Source organism: Phoenix dactylifera, chromosome 5, assembly GCF_009389715.1.
Source record: "Phoenix dactylifera cultivar Barhee BC4 chromosome 5, palm_55x_up_171113_PBpolish2nd_filt_p, whole genome shotgun sequence".
Taxonomy (NCBI): domain Eukaryota; kingdom Viridiplantae; phylum Streptophyta; class Magnoliopsida; order Arecales; family Arecaceae; genus Phoenix; species Phoenix dactylifera.
Genome location: NC_052396.1, coordinates 5,806,020 through 5,827,966, shown reverse-complemented (window position 1 = coordinate 5,827,966; position 21,947 = coordinate 5,806,020). Strand labels below are relative to the sequence as shown.

The 21,947-nt window shown below is 51.7% G+C and overlaps 1 protein-coding gene across 2 annotated transcripts; it reads left to right on the top strand.

Annotated features, from left to right (window-relative positions):
- The first annotated feature begins 240 nt into the window (after positions 1 to 240).
- Positions 241 to 6,972, top strand: LOC103711149 (homeobox-leucine zipper protein ROC5). 2 transcript variants are annotated; one of them, XR_005511952.1, is made up of 10 exons: positions 241 to 1,332; positions 1,482 to 1,738; positions 1,827 to 1,944; positions 2,064 to 2,750; positions 3,057 to 3,158; positions 3,264 to 3,479; positions 4,658 to 4,832; positions 4,942 to 5,309; positions 6,060 to 6,485; positions 6,534 to 6,972. XR_005511952.1 is itself a non-coding variant. In XM_008797180.4 (9 exons), the coding sequence occupies exons 1-9, from the start codon at positions 1,165 to 1,167 to the stop codon at positions 6,420 to 6,422; spliced, it is 2,454 nt and encodes an 817-aa protein (XP_008795402.2). In that variant the 5' UTR covers positions 241 to 1,164; the 3' UTR covers positions 6,423 to 6,972. The 2 variants fall into 2 exon arrangements, 1 of the variants encoding a protein (XP_008795402.2); XM_008797180.4 differs by having other exon boundaries at positions 6,060 to 6,972.
- The last annotated feature ends 14,975 nt before the right edge of the window (positions 6,973 to 21,947 follow it).

Genomic DNA, 21,947 nt, shown 5'->3' with positions numbered 1-21,947 from the left:
CAACTTTTCTCTGGGGGCGGCCTTTGACTGGTGCCCTGCTTTCTCGAGTCCTTCCAACCCGCAAGTCAGCCTTCGCTCCCATCTTTTTTTCATAGATTTTTTTGTTTCTCTCTCTTAATATTTCTTTTTTTTTTTTCACTCCACTTTTATCGCTTCTTTTTCGGTTCGACGACGCCTGTTGGCTAGCTATAGCTACAGATAGAGAAAGGAAGCGGGGGGTGGTGGTGGTCTGGGGTGAGGAGGGGACAAGAGAGGGGTCTAAAAACACTATTGGCTTCCCAATTTCACCTCTGCTGCTGCCAGCTTTGGCTTTTTACTGGGAGTGGGACCTCTGAGTGGGGACTGTGTAAAGGGCGAGGGGAACTTCCGTTCCTATCTAGAGTCCAGTTTTTTATCCGGAGGCTTGACTTTTTTTTTTTTTATCTCTTACGAGAAAAACGGTGGGGACGGTCAACCGACCCCCCATCCTTTCACCTCTGGTGGTCACTGCGCATTTCTCTCTCTTCTGGGATTTTCTCTCTTTGTTTTCCGAGGCCACGAGTCCACATGTGTGGGGTTTTATTTTTCTACCTTTTCCGTCTTCGCTCCAGCTCCTGCCATTTCTATGCTTCTGAAGCGTCTCTATCTTGGCAGCCTCCTCTTCTTGCTCCGAGAGTCATGCATTAGAGAAAAGGCTTGAGGGCTGAGTCGTTTGTTCTGTGGATTTTATATATATATTTTTTGTTATTCTTCTTGCGGTGGGATTGGGTTGGTTTAGGGTTTTGAGGGGGCAGGGGAGGTAGAGGGAGACGGAAAGAGAACGAGGTGCTAGCGGGTTCGCTTGGCTTCTTTCTCTTTCTTTCTGCCCTACTGTGACAGAGGGAGAGGGAGCTGGAGGCATTTGTTCATAACCCGTGTATGCTTTTGCCTCCTCTGATCTCTCCGTTCCTTTCGATCTTTTGTTATCTATTTCTTCTTTTGTTTCTATCATCTTTTATTTCTTGGTCTCCTGTCCTGTGATCGTGTCTCTGGGAAATTGAGAAAATTTGTGTTGGAAAAGAGAGACGGCTTCTGGTAGATCTAGTAGTACTACCGCCGGTATTACTAGTGCTGTAAGCGAAAAAATAAAAGCAAGCTGGGGAAGAAGAGGAGTTGAGAAGAGAGAATAATAAGAGGGGTTCATTGATGAGTTTTGGTGGCTTGTTCAACGGTGGTTCCGGTGGCGCTCGGGTCGCGGCTGACTTCCCGTACGGCAGCTCCGCCATGCCCGCGGGCGCCATCTCCCAGCCGCGTCTCGTCTCCTCCTCCCTCTCCAAGCCCTTGCTCAGCTCTCCTGGCCTCTCCCTCGCCCTGGTAACCCTATCTCAATGAACTCCTTCCCCACGCTCTCCCTCCCTCTCTCTCTCTCCCTCTCTCTCTCTCTTATTTTCTAAAAACAACAAAAAAAAAAATCTTTGATAGTCCTTTTAGTTGATTTGGCTTGGGGTCTTCTTCTCCGCCAGCAAACAAACATGGAAGGGCAAGGAGACAGGAGTCTGGCATCTATCGTCGGTGGTGCAGCCGGCGGCGGCGGCTACGGAGGAGGAGGAGGAGGGCGGGATTTGGATGCGGTGGGTACTCACAAGGAGGATGAGAACGAGAGCAAATCGGGGAGCGACAACCTTGAAGGCGGTTCCGGCGACGATATAGACCAGGAGAACCCTCGGAAGAAGAAGAGATACCACCGCCACACCCCTCAGCAGATCCAGGAGCTCGAAGCGTAAGGCATCCATTTCCATAATTCTCTTCTTCCATTACGTACCATTCTCTCGCTTCTTTGGTTCCGAACGTTTATTTCCTCGTTACAGTCTCTTCAAGGAGTGCCCTCACCCGGACGAGAAACAAAGGCAGGAGCTCAGCAGAAGGCTCAACTTGGAGGGTCGCCAGGTCAAGTTCTGGTTCCAGAACCGCCGTACCCAGATGAAGGTCTTAGTACTCTACAACCCGGAAGCCTTCAAAACCTGGTTTTGATTTCTCCATCATTTTTAGGTTCTCATGTCCTTGTAGTGCATCTTCTAATTAATTCCCAAAATTATTGAAATCAGACCCAAATGGAACGTCACGAGAACGCGATCCTCAAGCAGGAGAACGACAAGCTCCGGGCCGAGAACATGTCGATCAGGGAGGCGATGAGGAACCCCATCTGCAGCAACTGCGGCGGGCCGGCGGTCCTCGGGGAGATCTCTCTAGAAGAACAGCACCTGAGGATTGAGAATGCCCGTCTCAAAGACGAGCTCGATCGAGTCTGTGCCCTCGCCGGGAAATTCTTAGGCAAGCCTATTTCAGCCTTGGCCAGTCCACTTCCTCTCCCCTTTCTGAACTCAAGCTTGGAGCTTGCGGTCGGCACGACTGCGTTTGCTGGGTTGGGCTCGGTGCCTATGAACTTGCCCGTGGTCACTGATTTCCCCACCGGGGCGTCGAGCCCGCTGGGAAGTGTTATTACTCCTGTCAGGCCTATCGGCACCATGGGTGGGGTCGAGAGGGAGAGGACCATGCTGTTGGAGCTTGCGCTGGCTGCGATGGATGAGCTGGTGAAGATGGCCCAGATGGATGAGCCCCTCTGGGTTCCAAGCTTAGAAGGGGTTCAAGAGACGCTGGACGATGAGGAGTACGAGCGGGTGTTCCCTCGGTGCATCGGGATGAAGCCTGTTGGATTCGTGTCGGAGGCCACCAGGGAGACTGGTTTGGTGATCATCAACAGCTCGGCCCTCGTCGAGACTCTCATGGATGCGGTAACCAAGACACCGCCTCTACTCTCTCTCCGAATATGAGGATATTGTTGTAGCAGTTGCTTAGTTTCATACTATCATCTTCTTCTGCATGCACTTCCTCTCGTCGATCTGAGCTATCGAAGTTCTGTCGCGCTTGGCCTATTTTAGTATGAATTATTTTATTTTTTTTTGTTTTAGGTTCGTAACTAGCTAGCATCATATCATCCATGCTTCAGCATATTTACAGTCAAGGCAGACCTGATAATTTCTTAGTTTTTCCATGATTCATATGTTGCTAATGCTTGGGAAAATTTTTCAATCCTGCAGACCCGATGGGCAGATATGTTCCCTTGTGTGATTGCGAGATCCACCACCACTGAAGTAATTTCCAGTGGCATGGGTGGTACTAGAAATGCCACCCTCCAGCTTGTGAGTTCATGGCCTTCTGATGGTGCTTCTTTTTGAAAACGTTTTGTTCAATTGCATCCATCACATATGATTCAATTCTTACAACCATTGTGTCTGTGATTCCAGATGTATGCGGAGCTCCAGGTTCTTTCCCCATTAGTTCCGGTTCGCGAGGTAAATTTCCTCAGATTCTGCAAGCAGATCGCCGAGGGTGCCTGGGCTGTGGTCGATGTCTCCATCGATGGAATTAGAGAGAACCCTTCTGTCCCTACGGCCAATATGAAGTGCCGCAGGCTGCCTTCTGGTTGCGTGGTTCAGGACATGCCTAACGGCTATTCGAAGGTGAATACTCTCACACTTCTCTTCACTGCGCTGCTCATCCCATTTAGCGAAGTCACGAGATTTTCCTAATTTTTTATGCCCCTTGCTATCTTTGCATTGATTGGAGTACCAATATATGGCTTGAGCTGTGACGCACGGTGGATTTGTTGATTTGGAAGTCAGTGTCATTTGTTTTGGATCCCCGATGCTTCCGTGTACATTAGTCAAGGCCTAATCTCGGGCTTGCATAAAATATGATCGGGTCGTGTCCTTCGATTCTTTCAATTATCTCAGTCAGCGGGGGCTGCGGATTACCATGAATTTTCTATACCTTCAAGCTTCGATTCACCGCACTCCCCAGGCGTGTATCTCCTTTTTTTTTTTTTTTTTTTGGGAAGGGTTTGGAATTTAGATGCTTCTTCTAATCCTCGGATGATGCATCACCGCTGGGTTGCTTGCTGTCCATATTCAATCCATGCGTTTTGTTATGTTTTGTTTTCGCCATCGATCACGCTTCTCCACGCTCGCCGCGCATTTTGAAATCCGCTAATCGAGACTCGGCCGTCGCCTCCGCCCCCGTCCTCCTTTTCGGTTTCATTTCCCTTTCCTCCAAGTTCTATTCTATAATAATCCATGGAAGCCTCTCCTTCTCTTACCCCCCTCGCTTCCCGGATCTTAAGCTGATTAAGCTGTCTGGCTCTTTGACTTTCGCGCAAAGCCCTCGTGAAACGGAGCTCCTTCTTGCATTAAGATTAAGATAATCCTAGTTTACCTAATCAATTCCATATGTATAGTTTCTATTCCCATTTCTTGTTCATATCTTCCTCCCTAGGTATCAGGATTCAGGGCCATTGCGTTGCCCGAGGAAACCTACTACTTACTACGCATCCAATGCAGAGGTAGAGGTCCTAACTCTACTTCTAGCTATCGTTTTTTCTTCCATCCGGTCCGCATCTCGATGCTAGGCCAATAGTCAAAAGCTTGGTGGGGGCTGGCGTTTTTAATCCTCAACCGTCAGCGCCATGTGTAGGCAGCTCGGAAGCGGGTATGGTGTTTTGTCTTGTTGTGCTGCCCCGCCCTGTGTGTGTGTGGTAGAGTGTCTCGCGTCAGGCGGGACGCCCTATCAAGGTCCGGCGGTGTAATTGCGGTGGTGGTGGCAGACCAGGGCATTAATGAGCTAACGACGCTATGGCGCGCAGGTCACATGGGTGGAGCACGCCGAGTACGACGAGGCCGCTGTGCACCCGCTGTACCGCCCCCTCCTCCGCTCCGGCCTCGGCCTCGGGGCACGCCGTTGGGTTGCCACTCTCCAGCGCCAGTGCGAGTGCCTCGCCATTCTGATGTCCTCCTCCCTCCCAACCCGAGACCACACCCGTAAGTCCGGCAACAACGTATATGTTCCAAATGATATTGTTCTGATGGCCGTCGTCGTCGTCGTCGATGCTAATGTGGTGTTGTATTTCGTTTTGATGGCATGGAGCAGCTATAACAGCGAGTGGGAGGAGGAGCATGCTGAAGCTGGCGCAGAGGATGACGGATAATTTCTGTGCCGGGGTGTGCGCGTCGTCGGCGCACAAGTGGAGCAAGCTCAGCCTGGGGAATATTGGAGAGGACGTGAGAGTGATGACGAGGCAGAGCGTGGATGATCCCGGGGAGCCGCCGGGGGTGGTGCTGAGCGCGGCTACGTCGGTGTGGCTGCCGGTTTCGCCGCTGCGGCTGTTTGATTTCCTCCGGGATGAGCGGCTCCGTAGCGAGTGGGACATACTGTCGAACGGGGGGCCCATGCAGGAGATGGCGCACATTGCGAAGGGCCAGGACCACGGCAACGCCGTCTCCCTCCTCCGTGCCAGCGTCAGTATCATTATTGCTTTGCTTCCCACCATCAACTTCATCTTTCCTTCTCTCTATTTCTCTGTTTACTCTTCCTGCCTTTCTTTTTACTTTTTCTTTCTTTTCCGTCTTTTCGTGAGTTCAAAAGTTTTCTAGAAAAATTTCGTGAAAAATAAAAAGTTGTATGTTTGTAGTAAAGCAGACTCTGGGCATGGGAACTCAGTACGGGGGAGAGAGAGAGAGAGAGAGAGAGAGAGAGGAGGGCTGGGTAAGGTCAGCAGAAAGGCAGAACAGGAGTTGACATGACCGGCTGGCAGCTGCTCTTTCCCACTTCTGACGTCAAGTTGATCCCCTGCAATCTCTCTCTCTCTCCCCCCTTTTCCTCTAAATATTCATAAGAGTGTCCTTTATGCAATTTTGACATGAACATGTTAATGTTTTGTGTTTTTTAACCTTTTATCTTAGTTTCAGCTCTCTTAGGGCAACATGTAACTCGGTGACTGGCTTGGTGGCATTTACGTAAATTTGTTACGTAGTCCATCATTGCGCTATTTTAAAAATTTAAGCTAATGTATCTTAATTATTTTTTTGAATGCACTCCGAATGCCATAACTGTGTAATTTAAATAAAAATTAACTTAATGCATCATATCTTGTTCATTTTAGTAGATCATTGAGGTAGCAATAAAGATTAAATATTTTTTTGGTTTTCATTTGGTTATCTTTTGACGGATTTTATTGGTTGGGATGCAATTAACCCAATGTCCACCAGGCGGTGAGCGCAAACCAGAGCAGCATGCTGATACTGCAGGAGACGTGCACGGACGCGTCGGGGTCGATGGTGGTGTACGCGCCGGTGGACATACCTGCCATGCACGTGGTCATGAACGGCGGTGACTCCGCCTATGTGGCCCTCCTCCCGTCGGGCTTCGCCATCCTGCCGGACGGCGGCGGCGGCGGCGGCGGCGGTGGAGGAGCTCATAAGGTTGGGGGTTCGCTTCTGACGGTGGCATTCCAGATCCTGGTCAACAGCCAGCCTACAGCCAAGCTCTCAGTCGAGTCGGTGGAGACGGTCAACAATCTCATCTCCTGCACCGTCCAGAAGATTAAAGCCGCCCTCCACTGCGACCCTTAGTAATTGCACCAACTCCCTCTTTGCTTCCCTCTTTGCCTTCTTTTTTTTTTGTTAATTTATGAGGAATGGAGAGAGAGAGAGAGAGAGAGAGAGAGAGAGAGAGAGAGAGAGAGAGAGAGAGAGAGAGAGGTGATGGCTATGGATCGAGTCAAGAACGAACCGCGCAGTAAAGAACCTTTGCTAAGTGGTAAGGAGATATGGGAAGTTAGAGGAGATAGTGTGTTTAAACGCATCCTTTGTGCTTTCTCTCTTGCTGCTGCTGATTATAGGAGGGAAAAGAAAGGAGATGGGCACGGTACTATAATCCTTAACACAGAGCAATGGTGGTGGTTCGGGTATTGACTCAGGTTCTGCCAGCGATCGCTCTCTGATCATCTCCCAAGGAATGAAATGTCTGAAACGGAAAAAAGAACGAAGAAATGCTGGTTGGTTGTTGTAATGTTGTCCTTTTTGGGTCTTATGGTTTTGGTTTCGCTGTTAAAAGTTGCAGACAATGAACTCATGTTGTTTTCGGTGCTTCAATGTTATCTTGGTTTTACCTTGTCTAAAATTGCCAGTGTCTTGTGGTTGCTTGTAGCGAGATGTTTGCCCAACATTTCGTTGATGTTAGAGTGGTTCTTAAATCTAGCATTCCTGTCTATTGGACCTGAAATAGAGGTCCCAGAGCATCAGGTGGAAAGTTCCATCTCTATGCTAGAAAAAAGTGGGTTGAAGATTTGGAGTGGAACGGTCAGTCTCGTAAGGTTGCCTCTCAGCTCCTTGGGGTGGAAGAGTCGAATGCCAAGCGGAAAGATGCAACTGCTGTTACGATTAGCACCACCCACTCTTAGTTTTTTGGTGAGGTATTATGAAAGATATCTAGAGGCACTTATTGACGCAAATGTAGAAAATTAAGAAATTTTATTTTATCTGGGAAGTGAAAAAATATTATTTTTATATGGATTGATTTGAATTTATGGATTCTAAGATTAGATTTTTTATAAGGTTGTTAGTATTTCTTTAATATGAATTTTGATTAAAATTTTGGATTCTCTCTACAAATCTATTAGTAAGTTAGTTTAGATGATTATTATTATTAAAATTTAAGAATACATAATATTGAAAGCTTTTTTATATTTTTTTGATTTTATTTTATTTTATTTTGTGTTAATTTGGTATCAGGGCTTATTTTGTTCTGCCCGTCGGTTTTTTAGTCTATGTATAACCTTAGTATTTTGGTTTTTTGTGATCAATTATTATCATCATCTAGAACAAGTGTAGATGGCAATCGATTGAGATCGCAATGTGTTGCTTCATAGTAGAAGGGGGGAGGTGGTTTTTTATTTTTTGATTATTTTTTATTTTATTTTGTGTTAATTTAGTATCAAAGCTTTCTGTTCCGCTGGTCTTTTAGTCTACATATAACCTTAATCTATACAGTATCTTGGTATTTTGTGGTTAATTGTTATCATCATCTAGGACAAGTGTAGATGGCAACCGATTGAGATCGCAATGTTTGCTTTATAGTGGATGAGGAAGGTCGGGTTTTGATTATTATTTTATTTTATTTTATTTTGTGTTAATTTGGTATCAGAGCTTGTTCTATTATTTTGGTGCATATAATCTTGATCTATATTGTATTTAGGTTTTTTGGTGGTTGATTATTATCATCACCTAGAATAAGTGTAGATGGCAACCGATTGAGATCGCAATGTGTTGCTTTATAAAGAATGAGGGGGGCCAATTTTTTATATTTGTTTGATTATGTTTTTTGATTTTATTGTGTTAATTTGGTACCAGAGCTTATTCTATTCTGCTGGTCTTTTAGCCTACATATAACCTTGATCTATACGTTATCTTGGTTGTTTTGTGATTGATTATTATTATCACCTAGAACAAGCGTAGATGCGAAATGGTTGAGATCGCAATGTGTTGCTTTATAATGGAGGGGGGGCTGGTTTTTTTATTTTTTGATCTTTTTTTATTTTATTTTATGTTAATTTGGTATCAAAGTTTTTTTTGTTCTGCTGGCCTTCTAGCCTACATATAATCTTGATCTATACAGTATCTTGGTTTTTTGTGGTTGATTATCATCATCATTTAGAACAAGTGTAGATGGCAACTGATTGAGATCGCAATGTGTGCTTTATAGCGGATGAAGAAGGCTGGGTTTTTATAATTTTTTTATTATTTTTTTATTTTATTTTGTGTTAATTTGGTATCAGAGCTTGTTTTATTATGTTGGTCTTTTAGCCTACATATAACCTTGATCTATATCGTATTTAGGTTTTTTTTGAGGTTGATTATTATCATCACCTAGAACAAGTGTAGATGGCAACGGATTTAGATCGCAATGTGTTGCTTTATAATGATTGATGGGGGCCAATTTTTTATATTTGTTTGATTATTTTTGGGATTTTATGTTGCGTTTATTTGGTATCAGAGCTTATTCTATTTTGCTGGTCTTTTAGCCTACATATAACCTTGACCTATACCTTACCTTAGTTGTTTTGTGGTTGATTATTATTATCACCTGGAACAAGCGTAGATGGGAAGCGATTTAGATCGCAATGTGTTGCTTTATAATGGAGGGGGGCTGGTTTTTTTATTTTTTTGATCTTTTTTTATTTTATTTTATGTTTATTTGGTATAAAAGCTTGTTCTGTTCTGCTGGCCTTCTGGCCTACATATAATCTTGATCTATACAGTATCTTGGGTTTTTTGTGGTTGATTATTATCATCACAAGTGTAGATGGCAACCGGTTGAGTTCGCAATATGTTGCTTTATAGTGGATGAGGGGGACCGGCTTCGGATGGATTCCCGCAATTTCTTGCGCCAATCCCTGGAATTACTTTCGTACATTGATGCACTCTTGGGGTTGCTGAGTTCAGACAGCCCCCTCATCATTTTCCCAAGATATTACGATTGCAATGGACTGTATCTTAAAACTTTTTCTCGTGTTCATCATTATGGGCATTGGTTGAGATCCAAAAGAGAAATGGGAATTGGTTGGATGCTGATTGACATGATTGATGAAGTATGAAGGAGCTGATGCAATCTTGTTAAGGAGTTCAGAAGAAATTGAATATCAAAATGATTTGCGAAAAAGTGAAGAGGGCTAATAATGGCACTTCAGCGGTTCCAGGGGCTTTAAACTCTGACATTGAAGATTGTTCGATGGCCGGTTGAAAGATGAACTGGAAAGATAAAACTTAACGATTGGTTCACGAACAAGTTTAATTTAACAATTGTTTTTCACCTTCATTTTTTTACGAGCTAGGACGAAACATGAAATCTTAATGCTTCAACAGTGAAAAATATTTTTACAATATTGATGCCATACCTATGTTTCTGTTTGCATTTGATGAATTATATTATGATATAATCAACTGAAATTATTATATTCTCCATGTGCTTTTGCATAGCAAAAGAAATAAGAATCTTTCCCCTTTTTTTTCTCCATGATAACCCCCTCTCTCAGTTGTTGGGGTTATCGTGTAGGAGTGACAAGTATTAAAATATATATAAAAAAGAAAAAATAATATTTTTATTTTTTTATTTTATTACATTTGGTACATTTCAGAGTTATATGTACTCAAGTATAGACTTTATATAAAAAAATAATATAGTCTAATATAGTATCATGCTAATAAAGACCAAAATTATTTGCTGATACAAGTTATATGATTCCTAAAATCACTCTAAAAAGATCGTACTAATAAAAAAAAAATCAATCGATTTATGGTTACACTAATAAAGAAAAATATTATTGGCTTATACAGATTGTTATGTATTTTCTAAAATTATGCTAATATCTTTCTCAAACTCAAGATGGTATTATAGGTGTTAACTTGAGTTTGTAAACTAAATCATAAATGTACAAAAAAACTGGCGTACTAAATCAAGAGCTGAAGTAGCAGCTCAGAAGCTGTCTTGATAGACTAGGAGCTGATATAGTAATTGGAAGGCTGCCGTGATGGTAGATTAAGACCTAATGCAATATAGAGCCTGATGTAGTAGAATATTTGCAGTTATAGCACCTAAGAAGCTGATGTAGCAGATTAAAAGTTGATATAATAACTCCGAAGCCAATATGACAAACTGATATGTCAAGCTGATATTACAAAATAGAAGCTAACATAGTAACTTAAAAATTGATGCTCAAGATCAGGAACCTAATGTAGCAAATTGATTTGTTTGGTAATGCCGATGTAGCTAACTGATGTGGTAGACTAATGCATCCACCGATATGACTGACTAGTATAGCAAAGTCGTTTGTGTCCACCAATTTGGTTGATTGACTTGTGCGATGATGTGGTAGCGAGAAGATACATAGAAGATAACAGTTGCAGCGAGGATAAAGCTCAGAGGAAAAATAACCGAAAGTCGACGATTCTCATAGATGGAGGCACCATACAAGAGGAGCAATTGGTAGATTGACTTGTTTAATGAGGTGACAGCGAAAAGATATATAGAAGATAATAGTTGCAGCAAGGATAGAGCTTAGAGAGAAGGCAACCGAAGGGCAACGATCCTTGTCGATGGAGGCACAATGAAAGAGCAAGAGACATTGAATTGGATGGTGAAGGATCTGAGGCAGCAAATAACTGGAAGATGGAAAGAAAGGGGCTAAGTGATGGTGAGGAGAGGCGACCGAAGATCTGAAGATGAAGAAGAAAAGCAGTAGAGAGAAGCTTGGGATTTATTAAAAAACAAAAGATCTTCAAGTATTAATTCACCGACAATAGAGAATATGTAAATCTATTAAGAAATATTAAATCTTCAAATAATGATCCACTAAAAAATAGATAATTTACTAAGAAACAGAGGTCTGCGGATCTACTAAAAAAGAGAGGATCTTCGGATGTTGATACACCTGAGAACAGAGATCGATAGATCGGCATGGGGGTTTTCAAAACTTCTAGACATGGCAACTGTTACGGGGGAACTTAGCCACCATGCCCCACGTGACCGGCACGCGCGCCCAGGAAGACTACGGCAGCCCCTTGATCCAGCAATCCGACCCCGAGTCGGCTGCCCCTTGATCCAGCAATCCGACCCCGAGTCGGACATCTTCGTCTCCGCAGCCCGACCCTGAGTCGGCTGCCCCTTGATCCAGCAATCCGACCCCGAGTCGGACATCTTCGGCTCCGCAGCCCGACCCCGAGTCGGCTGCCCCTTGATCCAGCAATCCGACCCCGAGTCGGACATCTTCGTCTCCGCAGCCCGACCCCGAGTCGGACATCTCTCGATAACGACAGGCTATTCCCCAGAGGCACGCCGCAGCCTCCTGCTCCACTACTCCCTGCAACGGTTGTATCTGGCGCTGCTCCACGATCCCCTGTAACAGCCGTACAAGGCGGAGCTCCACTACGCCCTGTCATGGCCGTACCCAGCGCTGCCCCACGACGCCCTATAACGGCCGTGTCAGTGGCAGCTCCATCGTGCCCCACGATGACGAACCCCCCTGAAAGACCCCCCAGCCTGGTATATATGCGGCTGGGGGGAGGAGGGGGGGTAAGCAAGAACTTCCAGAGCATTCTCCTACTTGCTACTATTATCTCTCCCTCTCCTCCAATCTCCTCTGACTTGATCGTCGGAGGGCCCCCACTACCCCAGTGGTGGTGCGAGGCTTGCTTGCAGGTTTCCCGGTGGAAGGTGGAGCGCAATCAACACCAACCAAGGCAACTCAGATGGAATCCCGTTCACACCGCTGTGCCAATCGTTCTCGGTTTGGACCACCAGCAACAGTTGGCGCTAGAGGAAGGGACCGAATCTCAGAGCGATCGTAATGGCACGGCGAGGTGGTCGTGGAGCTTCCAATGCCTCCGGTCGCGGGGCCTCTCGCGCCTCCGGCCGGGAGGCCGCTGTGTCTCCAACATATTCTCAGCAACACTCCACCGCTCCACCTCCCATTCAGATGGTCGAAGCCGCTCAGTTCGACCAGTTAGCCCAGCAGGTTCGCACCCTCGCGGAGGCAGTGCAGAACCTGCAGGGTGTGATGTCTCGGGCGCCGCAGCGGGCCCAGGAGCCGCTGCTCCCTGAGCGCTCACCTGTCCTCCTCAACCCGCGCTCCTTCCTCTCCCATGGGGAGGAGCGCCGGCGCGAGGAAGATTCTCAAGCACGGTCCATTCTGCCGGGACCTTCCCATCGGAGCTGCGCGGGGTACGAAAGGCGGGCCCGGGCGCGTTTCCAGACCCCCCGGTCCTCAAGGAACCCGCGCTCCAGTCGGTCCCCCTCTCGGTGCTCCTTGTCTCCCACCCATCGGTCGCGCTCCCTGGACCGGCGGGTGGACGATCTCCACCGACAACTCCAGGTCCTGAAGGGCCACTCCAAAGATCCCTTCGCCGACTTGGAGATCTCCTCCCAGTCGGCGCTTGCCTCGAGGATCCTGCGGACCCCGAATCCGCCGGGGTTTAAAATGCCGGCGATCGAGCCCTATGACGGGGCGGCGGACCCGCGGGATCACGTCGAGAGTTTCAGGACCCTTATGCTCCTCCACGGAGCCTCAGATCCTCTCCTCTGCAAGGCCTTCCCGGCGACCCTCCGTGGCCCGGCAAGGGCGTGGTTCGCCGGCTTGGAGGCTAACTCAATCCAGTCCTTCGACCAGTTTACTCGCCTCTTCATCACCCATTTCGCCGTCAGTAGCCGGCGGCGACTGGTCTCCGACTCCCTCTTTGATGTCCGGCAAAACGAGGGAGCAAGCTTGCGGGATTATCTTACCCGCTTCAACAAGGCTACGCTGGAAGTCCGGAACCTGAGCCAGGAAGTGGCTCTTTCAGCCCTGAAGCGTGGCTTCCAAAAGGGCAGACTCACCTTCTCCCTGGACAAACGCCTACCGCGGAGCTTCCCGGAGCTGTTGTCCCGGGCGAACCAGTATGCGGACGCCGAGGAGGCGGCCGCCCACCGGAGCAAGGAGGCCGCCGAGATCCCTCCAAAGCTCGGGAAGAAAAGGCGAAAAGAGGCACGCCAGAGGAGGAGCCCGACGCCTCAACGTCGGCGCAGAAGCCTGTCGCCGGCGAGGAACCACGGCGCCCTACGCCCTCGTTCTCCACCCCGACGTTTCAACCGGTACACTCCTCTCCTGACTCCCCGGGCCCAGATCCTCATGGAAATCAAGGGGCGGGAGGACCTCCCGGTCCCGAGACAGATGAAGAAGATTCCTGGGAGGAGGCCCTCTCGGGCGTACTGTGAGTACCACCGGGACCACGGCCACGACATCGAAGACTGCTTCCAGCTTCGGGACGAGATCGAGGCTCTCATCCGCCGAGGGCGTCTCGGTCGATATGTGAACGACCGACGTCCCCCCGCAGACCCGCGTCCGGCCGACCCGGCCCCTCAGGAGCCTCGGGAGCAGAATCGACACGTCGCGGGCGTGATCCACACTATCACTGGGGGCTGCCCCCGGCCCGAGAGGAACGCAGGGGGCTCGACTGAAGCGTCAGGGGCAGCCGTCGCAAAGAGGCAGAGGGTCGGTAATGTAATCACTTTTTGTGATGAAGATGTAAAGGGGGTTCAGACCCCCCACGATGACGCCATGGTGATCTCCCTCACTATGGCAAACTATGATGTAAGGCGTGTTCTTGTGGATAGTGGAAGCTCAGCTGATATTTTGTTTTACGAGGCCTTCCAAAAGATGAGCTTGTCCAGACAATTGTTGCACAAAACATCTACCCCCCTCATAGGATTCACTGGTGACGCTATCTCGGCCGAAGGTGTCGTTGAGCTGCCTGTGACTGCGGGCGTTGCACCCGCAGAAGCCACGGTGCGGCTCGGGTTCTTGGTCGTCCGTGTTCCCTCGGCCTACAACGCTATCCTCGGACGACCCGGACTGAACGCCCTTCGCGCGGTGGTCTCTACGAACCACTTGCTCATGCGGTTCCCCACGGCGGCCGGGATTGGAGAGGTCCGAGGTGACCAACCGACCGCAAGGCAATGTTTCCTAGCAACTCTCAAAGGGAAGAAGCCCGTAGAAGCCTTAAGTGTCGAGTCCCTCGACGCCAGAGACGAGGTGGCCTTGCGGCACGGGGAGCCGGCCGAGGGTGTGATCGAAGTTCCCCTCGAGGAAGGTCGCCCGGACAGGACGATCCGGGTCGGCGCCAATCTCGACCTGGGAGCTCGGGCCCGGTTGGTGGAATTCCTCCGAGCCAATGTCGATGTGTTTGCCTGGTCGACGGCCGATGTACCTGGGATCGACCCGGAGGTCATTTCTCACGCCCTCAACATCGACCCGACCCACCGACCGGTAAAACAGAAGAAGAGACACTGTGCCCCGGATCGGATCCGAGTGGTCGACCAGGAGGTAGACAAACTCTTGGAGGCAGGATTCATAAGGGAGGTCAGCTACCCCGAATGGCTGGCAAATATCGTACTTGTCCGGAAGGCGAGCGGAAAGTGGAGGATGTGCGTCGACTACACCGACCTGAACAAAGCATGCCCCAAGGATAGCTTTCCGCTTCCGCGGATAGACCAACTGGTCGACGCGACTTCCGGATATCAGCTGCTGTCTTTCATGGACGCCTTCTCCGGCTACAACCAGATAATGATGGCTCCACAGGACGAGGAGAAAACTGCCTTTATAACAGACCGGGGGCTGTACTGTTACAAGGTAATGCCCTTCGGTCTGAAGAATGCTGGCGCCACTTACCAGCGCCTCGTCAACAAAATCTTCAAAGAGCAAATCGGCCGGAACATGGAGGTGTACGTGGACGATATGCTGGTGAAGTGCCGCCATGCAGACCAGCACATCGCGGATCTGGAGGAGACTTTCGCCACCTTGCGGAAGTTTCACATGAAGCTGAACCCAGCGAAGTGCGCCTTTGGCGCTTCGGCAGGGAGGTTCCTCGGTTTCATTGTCAACCAGCGGGGGATCGAAGCCAACCCAGACAAAATCAAGGCCATCCAAGATATGTCCCCTCCGACCAAAGTGAAGGAGGTTCAGGAGCTCGCTGGGAGGGTCGCCGCGCTCGGACGATTTGTGGCAAAATCGGCCGAACGCTGCCAACCTTTCTTCAAGGTGTTGAAACGCCCGAAAGACTTCCTCTGGACGGCCGAATGTCAAGCAGCATTCGACCAGCTCAAGGAATACTTGGCGTCTCCTCCCCTGCTGTCCAAGCTGCAAGAAGGGGAGATGCTCTACCTCTATCTGGCGGTCTCCCCAACCGCAGTCAGTGCGGTACTGGTTCGGGAAGAGGCAAAGCTCCAGAAGCCTGTGTACTACATCAGCCGGGTCCTACGGGATGCCGAGACGCGGTATACGAAGGCTGAAAAGATCGCCTTCGCGCTGCTGACCGCGACCAGGAGGCTTCGCCCCTATTTCCAGGCCCATTCTGTCACCCTCTTGACCGATCAACCGCTGCGGCAGATCCTCAGCAATCCTGAGAATGCGGGACGGCTGGTGAAGTGGGCAGTAGAACTTGGTGAGTTCGACATCCGCTACCAGCCCCGACCCGCCATCAAGGCCCAAGCGCTCGCGGATTTCCTCGCTGAGTGCACGGTGCAGGAGGCGGAACCTAGGTCGCCGGAAACACCCAGCCTCGACCTCCCGATTTGGACGCTTCACATCGATGGGTCGTCGAACCCCGAAGGTGGAGGGGCCGGGCTGGTCCTCACCAGCCCTGATGGAGTGATAGCCGAGTATGCCTTGAGGTTCGGATTTCCAGTGACCAACAACGAGGCGGAGTACGAGGCCCTAGTCACGGGACTCAAACTCACCAAGGAGCTCGGCATCCGGCGCCTGAAGGTCTTCACCGACTCCCAGCTGGTGGTCGGGCAGGTCCGTGGGGAGTTCGAAGCCCGGAACCCGACCATGCAGAATTACGTCCGGAAGGTGCAAGCACTCATTCCCGACCTCGGCAGTGTCGACATCCAGCAGGTCCCAAGAAGTGAAAATGCCAGGGCCGACAGGTTGTCCCGCTTAGTGAGCGCAGACGCGCACAACTTGTCGAGGGCGATCTACCTGGAGACCCTGGATGCCCCGAGCATCGGCGAGGCTGGAGCGGTGATGGCGATTGATCCGGAGCCGTCTTGGATGGACCCGCTTGTCACCTACCTCGCCGAAGGGATCCTCCCTGAAGACGAAGATCAAGCTCGGCGACTTGTTATGAAGTCCGCCCACTACGTACTCTATGAAGGGAGGCTGTATCGGACCTCGTTCACCGCCCCCCTCTTAAAGTGCCTCCGCCCCTCGGAAGCGGCCTACGTCCTCGGCGAAGTCCACGAAGGCGTTTGCGGATCACACTTGGGGGCTAGGTCCTTGGCGCACAAGATCATGAGGCAAGGCTATTATTGGCCTACCTTGTTGGAGGACTCAAAGGATCATGTACGGAAATGCGACGCCTGCCAGCGCCACGCCAACGTCCAGAGAGTCCCTTCTGTCCCCTTGGCACCAATCACTGCACCCTGGCCCTTCGCCCAGTGGGGAATGGATATCCTCGGACCATTCCCCGTCGCTTCAGCTCAGCGGAAATTTTTGATTGTTGCAATCGACTACTTCACCAAGTGGGTGGAGGCAGAGCCGCTGGCCACTATCACGGAGGTGCAAGTCCGGAAGTTCGTGAAGAAGAACATCATTGTCCGATTTGGGGTACCTCGGGTCCTCATCTCGGATAATGGTCGACAGTTCGACAACAAGCATTTCCGTGACTTCTGCGAGGAGTTCGGGATCGAGCATCGGTTCACATCTGTGTCGCATCCCCAAACCAACGGCGAGGCCGAGGTCACAAATCGGACAATCCTCCAAGGAATCAAAGCGCGAATCGGTCGGACGGGGCAAGCTTGGGTCGAAGAACTCGAGAATGTCCTTTGGGCGTATCGGACCACGCATCGGACCCCTACCGGGGAGACGCCTTTCAGCCTAACCTATGGCACGGAAGCCGTTGTCCCCGTGGAGCTCGGACTCCCCTCACCTCGGGTGGCCGCGCACCGACCCGAGGCCAATTCGGAGCAACTCCGAGGGAACCTGGATCTCTTGGAAGAAGCGAGGAAAATGGCGCAGGTTCGGATGGCGATGTATCAGCGGAGGGTGGCCCGATATTACAACTCTAAGGTCCGACCGAAGCTTTTCAGAATCGGAGATCTGGTGCTAAGGCGAGCTAAAGCATCTCAACCTGCGGAAGGTGGGAAGCTAGCGCCAAATTGGGAAGGCCCGTATAGGGTTCGCTGGGTAAATCGACCTGGCTCCTACCAGTTGGAGGCCCTAGATGGTCGAGAAATTCCAAGGAGCTGGAATTCCGCTAACCTGCGGATGTATTACCAGTAGAACGACAATGCCGGAAAGACGGTTCAAAAATGTGTAACACTTTTCATTTCAATAATTTTTGGTTACAACGGCGTGCTCGTGTGATTACAAGGAATTCCCAGAGGGGAATTAGGGTGTAAAGAAAGTAAAGAAGAGGTGGAGACTCCGATGAGCTGGAGATCTGGGATCCCGAAACCTCCATCCAAAGCGGCTGCAATCCCACCGGAAGTGGGTGCCTCCAACCGGAGGCGCCATCGACGTCTCACGAAAAAGACGAAGAGCCAGCGCGGATGAAGAAGAAGTGGACGAAGGAGAAGTCCACACTGCTCCTACCCAGAGGCGCCATCCACGCCTCACGAAAAAGACGAGGAGCCGCCGCAGAAGAAGCTCCCGCTGCCTCCAGGGGAACGCCACCTCCAAGGGATATTCCGGTCCTCCCCAGTGTTAGGGGAGAGAAGGAATACAAGGGAGAAGAGCATATGGAGGCGCGGTCCCGGATCAAGCGTCTGGTGCGGAGCTCAATCGGGAGGCCGAACTTCAAGGAGGGGAGACGTGATCCCAGATGAAACGGCTAGTTGGCGGAAGTCGCGAAGGGCGCGCCTCCCGTTCCTTCGGTAGGGGTCTCTCAACCATGCGCCGGAGAGGAGGCCCACGATCCATGGCAACCTGAATAGCTCCGGCTTGGCAGGCTCCATCGCACCTGCACCTATATTTATAGCCACACTGCGGCCCCCCGGTCGTTCCGATGCGGGTGGCTCCAATAAATGCGGGCGCATTGAATCCGGAGCCGATCCGGCTCTCGAGGCGTATCTTCCCGCGATTTCCTAAGCGTCATTCTCCTTAATCGCATTCTTTGTGCAGGACACTCCGGGTGGCCTGTACCCCTAGGTCCACATATCTCCGCTCGCGCCCAGGCCGCATCCGCCTCGAAGAACGCGCGTATCGCGGCCGCTTAACTGACACTCCTCGCAAGCAGCAACTGGCGATCCGATTTCCCAGGTAACCCCTCAATTAGCATTTAATGCCCATCTGGTGTTCCCCAGGCGACGCTTGGAGAGGAGGAGAAACACGATCGCAGCTGGCCACGGAGAAATCCCGTCGGGCGGCAAGCGACAGGCGCACGACCAGCGAGCGGAATTTCTCGAGGCTCGGCCCTCGGATGCCAGGCTACCCGATGATCATCCCGGGAGCAGACTAGCCTAAAGCCCCGACCGGTCGCCTCGGCTTGCGCCAGCCTTGGCCGACCAACGAGCGGAATTTCCCTGAGGCTCGGCCCTCGGATGCCAGGCTAACCCGATGATCATCCCGGGAGCAGACTAGCCTGAAGCCCCGACCGGTCGCCTCGGCTTGCGCCAGCCTTGGCCGACCAACGAGCAGAATTTCCCGAGGCTCGGCCCTCGGATGCCAGGCTAACCCGATGATCATCCCGGGAGCAGACTAGCCTGAAGCCCCGACCGGTCGCCTCGGCTTGCGCCAGCCTTGGCCGACCAACGAGCGGAATTTTCCGAGGCTCGGCCCTCGGATGCCAGGCTAACCCGATGATCATCCCGGGAGCAGACTAGCCTGAAGCCCCGACCGGTCGCCTCGGCTTGCGCCAGCCTTGGCCGACCAACGAGCGAAATTTCCCGAGGCTCGGCCCTCGGATGCCAGGCTAACCCGATGGTCATCCCGGGAGCAGACTAGCCTGAAGCCCCGACCGGTCGCCTCGGCTTGCGCCAGCCTTGGCCGACCAACGAGCGGAATTTTCCTGAGGCTCGGCCCTCGGATGCCAGGCTAACCCGATGATCATCCCGGGAGCAGACTAGCCTGAAGCCCCGACCGGTCGCCTCGGCTTGCGCCAGTCTTGGCCGACCAACGAGCGGAATTTCCCGAGGCTCGGCCCTCGGATGCCAGGTTAACCCGATGATCATCCCGGGAGCAGACTAGCCTGAAGCCCCGACCGGTCGCCTCGGCTTGCGCCAGCCTTGGCCGACCAATGAGCGGAATTTCCCGAGGCTCGGCCCTCGGATGCCAGGCTAACCCGATGATCATCCCGGGAGCAGACTAGCCTGAAGCCCCGACCGATCGCCTCGGCTTGCGCCAGCCTTGGCCGACCAACGAGCGGAATTTTCTGAGGCCTGACAACCCTCAGATGCTAGGCTAACCCGATGATCATCCCGGGAGCAGACTAGCCTGAAGCCCCGACCGGTCGCCTCGGCTTGCGCCAGCCTTGGCCGACCAACGAGCGGAATTTTTCGAGGCTCGGCCCTCGGATGCCAGGCTAACCCGATGGTCATCCCGGGAGCAGACTAGCCTGAAGCCCCGACCGGTCGCCTCGGCTTGCGCCAGCCTTGGCCGACCAACGAGCGGAATCTCCCGAGGCTCGGCCCTCGGATGCCAGGCTAACCCGATGATCATCCCGGGAGCAGACTAGCCTGAAGCCCCGACCGGTCGCCTCGGCTTGCGCCAGCCTTGGCCGACCAACGAGCGGAATTTCCTGAGGCCTAACCCTCGGATGCCTGGCTTAGCGCCGGAAGAAGTTCCTGAGGCCTAACCCTCGGATGCCTGGCTTAGCGCCGGAAGAAGTTCCTGAGGCCTAACCCTCGGATGCCTGGCTTAGCGCCGGAAGAAGTTCCTGAGGCCTAACCCTCGGATGCCTGGATTAGCGCCGGAAGAATTTCCTGAGGCCTAACCCTCGGATGCCTGGCCTAGCGCCAGAAGAGTTTCCTGAGGCCTAACCCTCGGATGCCTGGCTTAGCGCCGGAAGAATTTTCTGAGGCCTAATCCTCGGATGCCCGGCTTAGCGCCGGAAGAAGTTCCTGAGGCCTAACCCTCGGATGCCTGGCCTAGTGCCGGAAGAATTTCCTGAGGCCTAACCCTCGGATGCCTGGCCTAGTGCCGGAAGAATTTCCTGAGGCCTAACCCTCGGATGCCCGGCTTAGCGCCGGAAGAAGTTCCTGAGGCCTAACCCTCGGATGCCTGGCCTAGTGCCGGAAGAATTTCCTGAGGCCTAACCCTCGGATGCCTGGCCTAGTGCCGGAAGAATTTCCTGAGGACTAACCCTCGGATGCCTGGCCTAGTGCCGGAAGAATTTCCTGAGGCCTAACCCTCGGATGCCTGGCCTAGCGCCCGAAGAATTTCAAGAGTCGGCATTAAGGAAGGATGTCCGCCGAAATCCTCAGACTGCCAGGTCAGCAACAACCGCCATACGCCATAAAGAAGGCGGGGAGCTCGAAGCGCGCGCGCCTCTCCGAGGGATGGCGGCAATCTCGAAGCATCACTCCCTTCACCCGTTCCCCTTCTGGTTCCGGGCTCGGAAGTGGGGGGCTACTGTTACGGGGGAACTTAGCCACCATGCCCCACGTGACCGGCACGCGCGCCCAGGAAGACTACGGCAGCCCCTTGATCCAGCAATCCGACCCCGAGTCGGACATCTTCGGCTCCGCAGCCCGACCCCGAGTCGGCTGCCCCTTGATCCAGCAATCCGACCCCAAGTCGGACATCTTCGTCTCCGCAGCCCGACCCTGAGTCGGCTGCCCCTTGATCCAGCAATCCGACCCCGAGTCGGACATCTTCGGCTCCGCAGCCCGACCCCGAGTCGGCTGCCCCTTGATCCAGCAATCCGACCCCGAGTCGGACATCTTCGTCTCCGCAGCCCGACCCCGAGTCGGACATCTCTCGATAACGACAGGCTATTCCCCAGAGGCACGCCGCAGCCTCCTGCTCCACTACTCCCTGCAACGGTTGTATCTGGCGCTGCTCCACGATCCCCTGTAACAGCCGTACAAGGCGGAGCTCCACTACGCCCTGTCATGGCCGTACCCAGCGCTGCCCCACGACGCCCTGTAACGGCCGTGTCAGTGGCAGCTCCATCGTGCCCCACGATGACGAACCCCCCTGAAAGACCCCCCAGCCTGGTATATATGCGGCTGGGAGGAGGAGGGGGGGTAAGCAAGAACTTCCAGAGCATTCTCCTACTTGCTACTATTATCTCTCCCTCTCCTCCAATCTCCTCTGACTTGATCGTCGGAGGGCCCCCACTACCCCAGTGGTGGTGCGAGGCTTGCTTGCAGGTTTCCCGGTGGAAGGTGGAGCGCAATCAACACCAACCAAGGCAACTCAGACGGAATCCCGTTCACACCGCTGTGCCAATCGTTCTCGGTTTGGACCACCAGCAACAGCAACAATGGCCACAACAAAGGCAGAAGAGATGGTAACAGCAATTAGGTGATCGATGGTGGCTCCGATACAATGTTAAACTATTTGCAAAAGAAGAAGAAAATATGAGAAAAAGAAAAATAATTGATTTTATTTTTTTATTCTATTA